This window comes from Takifugu flavidus, chromosome 8 (genome assembly GCF_003711565.1).
Source record: "Takifugu flavidus isolate HTHZ2018 chromosome 8, ASM371156v2, whole genome shotgun sequence".
NCBI classification, from domain to species: domain Eukaryota; kingdom Metazoa; phylum Chordata; class Actinopteri; order Tetraodontiformes; family Tetraodontidae; genus Takifugu; species Takifugu flavidus.
In genome coordinates, this window is record NC_079527.1 from 301,935 (window position 1) to 311,397 (window position 9,463).

General features: G+C 59.6%; 1 protein-coding gene across 1 annotated transcript; it reads left to right on the plus strand.

Moving 5' to 3' along the window:
- Positions 1–282: 282 nt before the first annotated feature.
- Positions 283–9,367, plus strand: LOC130530286 (host cell factor 1-like). Its single transcript, XM_057041318.1, has 27 exons — positions 283–396; positions 1,058–1,258; positions 1,752–1,900; positions 1,982–2,142; positions 2,229–2,428; positions 2,519–2,603; positions 2,895–3,001; positions 3,081–3,260; positions 3,335–3,819; positions 3,897–4,085; positions 4,163–4,390; positions 4,468–4,569; positions 4,665–4,982; positions 5,105–5,234; positions 5,304–5,410; positions 5,493–5,664; positions 5,793–6,317; positions 6,444–6,586; positions 6,747–6,920; positions 6,997–7,189; positions 7,373–7,513; positions 7,589–7,788; positions 7,865–7,987; positions 8,060–8,245; positions 8,346–8,643; positions 8,719–8,770; positions 8,868–9,367. The coding sequence occupies exons 1-27, from the start codon at positions 363–365 to the stop codon at positions 8,905–8,907; spliced, it is 4,923 nt and encodes a 1,640-aa protein (XP_056897298.1). The 5' UTR covers positions 283–362; the 3' UTR covers positions 8,908–9,367.
- The last annotated feature ends 96 nt before the right edge of the window (positions 9,368–9,463 follow it).

Below are 9,463 nucleotides of genomic sequence, written 5' to 3' on the forward strand. Positions count from 1 at the left end.
ACTTGTTTTAAATGCTGGTTACCAAGTAACTCCAATGATATAAAGGACTCGTCTGTAGCTGCGGCTCAAATGAACGTTTTGTAAAACTCATTAGTAAAGCTCCGTTTATTGGGGATGCTCATACTCGTTTATTGGGGAGAATCTCGAAAAATTCTGGAGGTTTTTGGAAGAATGTGGGTGGCAAATATTCGAAGCTTGCTAATCAGAGGAATTGTAACGATTGAAAATGTGAAGCTTCGCTATTTTCATTTACATCACTTATTCGGTTTACTTTATCCGCCAATCCGATTGTAAAGTTACAGATACGATGCAAAGTTTCTCATGGAACTCTATGAAGCGGTGCGGTGGCGGGGAGCCCAGCCATGGTAGACGGGTGCCTTTTGGATGTTCTAAACGGTGCCTGTTTGCTTTCTACGGATAATTCGGGGCCATTGTTTCGGTGGCTAGAATGGAGCTGGATCAGCTGCTGTTAGCCTGTTAGCTGCCTGGCCTTCCTGCCATTTCCAGCAGTTGCCGTTAGCATTAAGATGGCGGCTCGCCGCTAAGCGAAAATACGTCCCTCTTTGCTTCTTTAACACCCGTTTTTTGGCTTTCTTTGCGTGCTGCCATGTGGATGCAGGGAGCAGACATCCATCCCATCACGGCTCAGTTGGATATGCATTCTGTTCCTGCTGGTTTCTCCTAGCCCGGGCAGCAACTGGCGGTTTCCTACCAATTCTGGAAGCGTTCGCCAAGCTAAAATGGCGGACTGACTATCTCAGGCGTCCGGCTAGCCAACACCCTTTTCAACACTTTTGAATTAACATTTCTTTCGGAGAAGATGCATTTGTTGTATTTTTGAAACGACTCTTTGTATTCCGCGAAAGGCAACCGTTTGCAACCCTCAAAGCGCATTTATATGCATTAAAAGCCCGCCAGTAGCCTCCGAGCGAGCCTCTTTCCTAGCTAGCTGTTTAGCCAGCGAGCGCTAATTCGGGGACATTGGCTAACCGATTTCAAGAGGGTTTTCCTGCAAACCGTGACTGAACTTGGATTTCTCTCCTTCACCGGGGACTAGGTGACGGGCATAGGAACACCATGGCCAACCAATCCGCAACCTCCGCGGTGCTGGAACCTCGATGGAAGCGCGTCCTGAGCTCCACTGGCCCGGTACCGCGGCCTCGGCACGGGCACCGAGCCGTGGCTATCAAAGAGCTAATGGTGGTGTTCGGTGGGGGGAACGAGGGGATCGTGGATGAGCTGCACGTCTACAACACAGGTACGAACTCTGCATCTGAAGCTATGAACATGTCGTGCTTGTGTCACCATGCCTACCGTTTCAGCCTCATGCGCCCCCCAAAATAGGCCGCGTTGCGACCAAGTTGTTGGAGCGACGAAGCTTAAGTCCGTGTCTGAGGCTTAGCCGCTCAGGCTAGGCTAGCTCCTGCTTATTGGCAAGGCCGCTCTTTGACATGCTAACGCGTTAGCTGCCCGGCTAATAGCGGCTCTGGCAGAAGCGCAGAGAAAAATGGCGCGTTTTCACTGAAAACACGCTGACGTCACGGCCTCACGGCCACACCCCCCGTCCCGCCAGCGTAAGACTGGGAACAATGGGCGCACTGGTTTGAGTGGAGCGCTGGTATGTAGCAGGTGGTGGTAGAGACGCCCCCCAGGTGTGTTTCACCCAGGAAGCGGGTCATACCTGCGTCCTCTCACCTGCGTCCTCGCCTGTCTCACACCTGTCTGTCTCACACCTGTCTTGCTCTCTGCAGCCACCAACCAGTGGTTCATCCCGGCGGTGCGCGGCGACGTCCCCCCCGGCTGCGCCGCCTACGGCTTCGTGTGCGACGGGACCCGCCTGCTGGTCTTCGGGGGGATGGTGGAGTACGGCAAATACAGCAGCGACCTCTACGAGCTGCAGGTCAGGTAGCCGCCGCCGACCGGCCGCCGGGACGCCCCCGGCGCCGAGCAGGTCATGACGTTCTCCCCCCGTCTGCTCCAGGCCAGCCGCTGGGAGTGGAAGCGCCTGAAGGCGAAGGCGCCCAAGAACGGGCCGCCCCCCTGCCCCCGCCTGGGCCACAGCTTCTCCCTGATCGGCAGCTCCTGTTACCTGTTTGGGGGACTGGCCAACGACAGCGAGGACCCCAAGAACAATATCCCCAGGTTAGCACCACGGCGCCGTTAGCACCGCGGCGCCGTTAGCACCGCGGCGCCCTGCCTGCAGTAACAGCGCCCTGGTTGTGCCACAGGTACCTGAACGACCTTTACTGCCTGGAGCTGCGGCCCGGCTCCAGCGTGGTGGGCTGGGAGATCCCCCCCACCTCGGGGCAGCCGCCCCCTCCCAGGGAGAGTCACACGGCCGTGGTGAGCAGCACCGGGGGGGCCCGGCTCATCATCTACGGGGGCATGAGCGGCTGTCGCCTGGGAGACCTGTGGCTCCTGGACATCGGTGAGGGGGGGGGGGGGGTGTTTCACTCCTCTGGAGGTCACGTGACCTCTGGGCTGCTGCTAACCGCTCTGTCTTCTGGTCATGTGACAGACTCGCTGGTGTGGAGCAAACCTGCCCTCTCTGGAACTGCCCCCCTGCCCCGGAGTCTGCACTCTGCCACCACCATCAAGAACAAGTACGCCCCTGTCTGTCTGTCTACCCGTCTACCTGTCTCTCTACCCATCTACCCGTGTACCTGTCTGTCTACTTGCCTGTCTGTCTGTGTACCTGTCTCTATACCCATCTACCCATCTCTCTACCCGTCTGTCTGTCTACCCACCTGTCTCTCTGCCTGCCTTCCTGTCTACCCTGTCTACTTACCCATCTGTTTACCCATCTCTCTTACTGTCTACCTGTCTCTCTACCCATCTACCTGTCGACCTACCATCTACCCGTCTCTCTACCTGTCTCACGCCCGTCCCCCCAGGATGTACGTGTTTGGGGGCTGGGTTCCTCTGGTGATGGACGACGTGAAGGTGGCGACTCACGAGAAGGAGTGGAAGTGCACCAACACGCTGGCGTGTCTCAACCTGGGTACCGTGGCCGCCGTGCAGGTTGCTCCGCTGCGCCGTGTCTGCCTGCGTGCTCACCTGTGGCTCAACTGTGTGTGCAGAGACGCTGTGCTGGGAGACGGTCCTGATGGACAGCCTGGAGGAGAACGTCCCCCGGGCCCGGGCCGGCCACTGCAGCGTGGCCATCAACTCCAGGCTGTACATCTGGAGCGGCCGGGACGGCTACAGGAAGGCCTGGAACAACCAGGTGTGCTGCAAGGACCTGTGGTACCTGGAGACAGGTGAGCCCCTGTTAGGCCGCCTCAGGCCGCCTGTCACGTGACCCCTAACGTGTCGTCGCCCTGTTGCCTCCCAGAGCGCCCCAGCGCGCCCTCTCGGGTCCAGCTGGTCCGGGCCAACACGTCGTCACTGGAGGTGAGCTGGGGCCCATCCCAGACGGCCGACACCTACCTGCTGCAGGTGCAGAAATACGACATCCCCGCTGCCGCCACTCCGGCCTCCGCACCGCTTCCTGCGGCAGCGACAGCCCCCAGCCCCCCCAAGAGCCCCGCGCTCGTCAGCACGACAGCGGCCAACCAGGCCATCACGCTGGTGCCGTCTCCCACCGCCGCCAAAGCGCCAGGTGGGTTGGCTCAGGTCGCCTCGGGTGGGAGCGGCGGGGTGTCTTCACCTGTATGGTGTAATTCCACAGCTGTCCTGAAGGTGGCGGCAGCGCCCGGTTCTGCTCAGGGAGCCTCCATCGTCACGGTGAGACAGGCGCCCGCCAAGCCGCCCGTGGCCGTGACATCACTTCCTGCGGGGGTCCGGATGGTGGTCCCAGCTCAGGCCGGCCACGGAGCAGTACGACACTTCCCGCTTCTGCCGACTTTTTCCCGCTTCTAGTCCCACGTCCAACCCTTCCTGCTTCCTGTCCTCAGTCCGCAGGAAGCAGTCCTCAGATGAGCGGCATGGCAGCGCTGGCGGCAGCGGCGGCAGCAACGCAGAAGATCCCTCCGGCCACGGCAGCCGTGCTCAACGTGCCCGCGGGGGCCACGCTGGTCAAGACGGTGGCCATGAGTCCGGGCTCCAGTGGCCTGGTGGGCAAGGGGGCGTCCCCGGTCACTGTGGTACGCCGACGCTGTGCTGAAGTGTTGCGTTGCTCCGAGCCTGCACGTGTGACGCGTGTCCCCTCCGTGTCCCGCAGGTGAGCAACCCCGCCACTCAAATGCTGAAGACCGCGGCCTCCCAGGTGGGCGGGGTCTCTGTCGTCTCCACCCCTGGGACCCCAAGTCGCCCCATCATCACGGTCCACAAGTCGGGGACGGTGACCGTCTCGCAGCAGACGCCAGTGGTGACCACGGTGGTGGGTGGCGTGACCAAAACCATCACGCTGGTGAACAGCCCGCTGGGCGTGGGTGGGGGGAGGACCCTGGTGAGTGGCGCCGCCCCGCTTCCTGCTCAAACGGGAGTAAACAGGAAGCTCTTCATGTTGTCTGGCGTCCCTTTCAGATCGGTAACCTTGGCAACCTGGGGAAGGTCGTGTCGGTGGTTCAGAACCCCCAAGTCCAGAGTGGTCAGGCAGCTAGCAACGCCGTGGCCCAGCTCCTCCAGGTACGTCTTCCTGTCCCGCCACCTGAAAACACACACACACATGGAGAGGCAAGAGCGTGCACGTGTGCGTGAACCCGTGTTTCTGGCGCTCTCAGGCGAAAGGTGGCCTCCCAGCTGGAACCATCCTGAAGTTGGTGTCATCAGCAGATGGGAAGCAGACCACCCTCCTCAGCACCGTGCAGGCCGGCTCCACGCCAGCCAAATCCACCATCCTGGGCGTTGCCCCGGCGACCTCCAAATCTGGGACCACCATCATCAAGACCATCCCCATGTCCGCCCTTCAGGGTGGAGCAGGTTCTAACAGCCCCATCACCATTCTGACCACCAAGATGATGACGCAGGGAACCGCAGGAAAGATCATCACCACGGTCCCCAAGATGGCTGCAGCAGGGCAGCAGGGGCAGCTGACACAGGTAGCACCCCTGCCGGGGTCCAGCCCCCCCTGCTGGGACCACATCTTAGACCCCCTTAGCAACCATCCCGTCACAGTGGGAAACAGTCAGAACGACCCTGACACTTGTCTTCCTGTCTTCAGGTGGTGTTGAAAGGAGCTCCAGGGACACCTGGTACCATTCTCAGAACCCTCCCAATGGGCGGAGTCAGACTGGTGTCACCTGGCACCACCAAACCCACGGTCACGACGCTGGTCGTCAAGGGATCCACAGGTAAACACTGAGCGGGGGCCACCGCCGCCTCTGGGACGCACCTGTATCAGTGCGTGTGTGTCTCTGCAGGGGTGTCCAGTCTGGGAACCATCACCACCCTCGCAACCACCGCCACCTTGGCCAGCCAGGTTACCACGGCAACAGCTGCTGCTGCTGCTGCAACAGGTCCCAAACAGGTAGTGAATTGGGAAGGATCCAGCGTGGTGATTGGGGTGGAAAGCCTCCCCAGATGTTCTCACATCTGCTCTGGATGTGCAGGTGACTCTGATCACCACGCCCAGCGGTGCTGAGCCCCAGCCGCTGGTCCAGGATCTGCCCGTCTCCATCATGGCCTCTCCTACGTCAGAAGATCCTGGAAGTACCACAAGCACCAGCACAGCTACGACAGCAGGGGGGGGGGCTGGAGACGCTCCTGCTGCCACAGGTACAGGTTTGTTCCTTCAAGACCGGCTGCTGCTCACCTGTGGAGCCGGGCGGCAGGGTGCACCAGAACCACGTCAACCAGGTGCACCAGCGCCTGGCATAGCGGTAGTGATGCTTATGATGGTTGTTCTGCAGTGACGTTGGTGTGCTCCAACCCACCGTGTGAGACCCACGAGACCGGCACCACCAACACCGCCACTGTTGCCACAGCAACCGTAGGTGGAACCAACCAGGTGTGCTCCAACCCACCGTGTGAGACCCACGAGACCGGCACCACCAACACCGCCACTGTTGCCACAGCAACCTTAGGTGGAACCAACCAGGTGTGCTCCAACCCACCGTGTGAGACCCACGAGACCGGCACCACCAACACCGCCACTGTTGCCACAGCAACCTTAGGTGGAACCAACCAGGTGTGCTCCAACCCACCGTGTGAGACCCACGAGACCGGCACCACCAACACCGCCACTGTTGCCACAGCAACCGTAGGTGGAACCAACCAGGTGTGCTCCAACCCACCGTGTGAGACCCACGAGACTGGCACCACCAACACCGCCACTGTTGCCACAGCAACCGTAGGTGGAACCAACCAGGTGTGCTCCAACCCACCGTGTGAGACCCACGAGACCGGCACCACCAACACCGCCACCACAGCTACTGGTAAAAGCAGATTGAGCAGAACCGAGCAGAACGTGCTAATAAACGTGTTATTAAACATGCTAATAAATGTGTTATTAAACATGCCAATAAACATGTTATTAAACACTTCCTGTCTTGACTCTGCAGCTCAGCAGGTCGGGGAGGGTCTGCAGGGAGACTCCAAAGACCCGTCTTCTTCCTCTGAACCTGTGGCCTCCAGCGTGGCCAGTCAGAGTCGAGCCGTTACCACGGTAACACAGGCCACACCCACCCCGGGACCATCTATACCCGTAAGTGTTGTCCACGCAGCACCATGAGCTGTAGCTCCCTGGTGGAGTAGATCAGAACCTACAGTCATGAACGCCACGTTATTGCGCTAGGGTGCTTTTAAAGCGCCGAGGCCATGAACTTCCTTCACTTCCTGACCGTTAGTCTCTGGCCTCCGTGCAGGAGATCTCCTCTCTGGTCGGGGAGGTCAGGGCAGAGTCCTCGGAGGCCGTTGCCTTGGTCGCCGTAGCCCAGGAGGAGGAGCCTATGCACACAGACAACCAATCGGATGGCGTGGAGTCATCGGCTGCGGCGGTGTTGCAGGTTCACGTAGAGTCCAGCGAGGCAGCGGCGCAGGTGAGCAGCTGACAGACAGATTCCCAGCGCACGTTGAAGCGCACGGAGCCGACCACTCGGGCCGTCTCTCTCTTAGATGGACTCCTCCCACGGCGGCCTTCCGCAGGAGCTCATGTCATCGGAGAGAGATGCTGGCGAATTGGTCACCGGGGCAACCACGCTGATGGTGACGGGACTGACCCCCGAGCAGCTGAGCGTTGCCACTGCTGCAGATGACGCGGTGCAGCAGGCGGCCATACAGGCAGTGCTGCAGGCGGCAGGACAGGCGGGTAAGATACAGACGTGCTGTGGCTCAGACGGACAGCAGGGGGCAGCGCAGGCGGCTATGGTCGGTGGGTTTAGTCACGACTGGAAGGGGTAACCAGCTACAGTAAACAGACGGTTACTCCTGACGGCCTCTTTAACGAGGAAGAGACGTGATTCTTGTGTGTGTGTGTGTGCCGGCGGTGCAGAGGGCTCGGCGGATCAGCCCATCCCCATCGTCCTAACCCAGCAGGAGTTGGAGGCTCTGGTCCAGCAGCAGCAGCAGCAGCAGCTGCAGGATATCCACCATGCAGCGGACGCAGACGCGCAGCACGCCAGTGTGCCCACAGGTGGCGACCCCGCCGCACCAATGCCACATCTCAATGAGCTGCCAGAGGTTGACTCCGCTCTCTCTGCTGTCCCAGAGGGCCTTGCCCCAGCCGACAGCTTGAACGACCCGGCGGCCGAGAGCAACGGACACGAGCTGGCGTCCTCGTCGGCCGTCACCAGCGCCGTCGCCCGGCTGGCCAGCACGTTCGGTCCCGCCCCCCCGCTGACGGCCAGCGCTGCCAAGAGCGAGTCCTCGTTCACTGAAGTGACCAATGGTGTTGCAGCAACCACAGCGGTGAGGGAGGTCCTTGGAGAGGGTGACGCACCAGGATGGCGTTAACGTGTGTGTGTGTGTGTGTGTGCGTGTGCAGAAGCAGGGCGTTCAGCTGAAGTCAGGGCTTAAGGACAGTCAGTGGTTCGACGTTGGGATCGTCAAGGTGACCAACATGGTGGTCACTCATTATTACGTCCCCTACGACGGCGGCGCCGTGGACGTAAGAGCGTTATTGCGTTATTTCCTGTAGTTTGCTCACCTGTTGTTGACTGCGTGCGGCCTGTGTCCACAGGACGACTCGGGGCTGCCGCCAGATTACAGCCAGATGAGGAAGGTGGAGCTGCAGCCAGGGACCGCCTACAAGTTCCGGGTGGCGGGCATCAACATCTGCGGCCGGGGCGCCTTCTCTGAGGTGTCGGCCTTTAAAACGTGCCTGCCCGGCTTCCCTGGAGCGCCGTGTGCCATCAAGATCAGCAAGGTGAGGCCTTTTCCTCCTGTCCGCCACCTCGGACGGATGGACTGGACCGGTTTGGGCGGTGGGGGGGTGGATCCGCGCCTCACCTGTGCCCTCCCTGCAGAATCTGGACGGAGCTCAGCTCACCTGGGAGCCTCCCGTTGTCACGTCGGGCAAGATCACTGAGTACTCGGTGTACCTGGCCATCCAGTCCAGCCAGGCCACCACGGCGTCCAGTTCTGGCCCGGCCCAGTTGGCCTTCATGAGGGTCTACTGTGGACCCACTCCTTCCTGCCTGGTGGCGGCCTCCAGCCTGGCCAACGCCCACATCGACTACACCACCAAGCCTGCTATCATCTTCCGCATCGCCGCTCGCAACCAGAAGGGCTACGGACCCGCCACCCAGGTCCGGTGGCTCCAAGGTGAGAGGCGAGCAGGCGGAGCCGCTGCTGTGATGGTGGGGGCCACGCGTTCACGTGTCTGTGTGTCTCCTGTAGAGAAAGAAGCTGGCAAAGCCTCGGCCAAGAGACCCGGAGCGTCTCCTGATTTGTAAGAAGGCGTCTCGTTTGCTAGTGGTGGAGGTGGAACACGCCATTCAGCATGGACGTGCTCCGCCCAACAGTCACCATTCTGCTTGTGTTTCCAGTAAACCCGTTGGACCAAAGAAGTTCCGAAGCGACCAGTAGGGAGAGCCGGCGCTTGGCTCCAGGACCTCGTGGGGAGGAGGCGGGGCTGACAGAAGAGGCCTCCTAATCTTTCACTCTCCAGTAGAAATAAACCTCGAGATGATGATGATGATGATGATTATTATTATGTAGATGTAGCTCCCTCGTCTTTGGCCCTGTCTTCTCTGAGGTCACCGTAAAGGTCAAAGGTCACGGTGCTCGTGAGGAGGCGCCTCCACCAAGGCGGCGTCCAACCAGCTCTTTTGTACATACTTTTTCTGTAGCAACAAAACCTATTTAGCTTTTCTTTTTATAATATCAATTGTAAGAAAGCCGATCTTGTGGTTTCTGTTTCCTCTGTTGTTGACGAAGGCAGCGCAGCGTTGGACAGGAAGTGAACGATTTTTCAACTGTTTGGAACTCACACCTGTTGTTTGTGAATATTCTCTGGAACAATAAAGATTTTTAGAGCTTTTTTTAAGCCGCTGTGTGGACTCCACTGATTAAATAAGATGATTATAATAATGAAATAAGACAGAATGTGGTTCCACAGGCAGCCAGCAGATGGCGCACACCG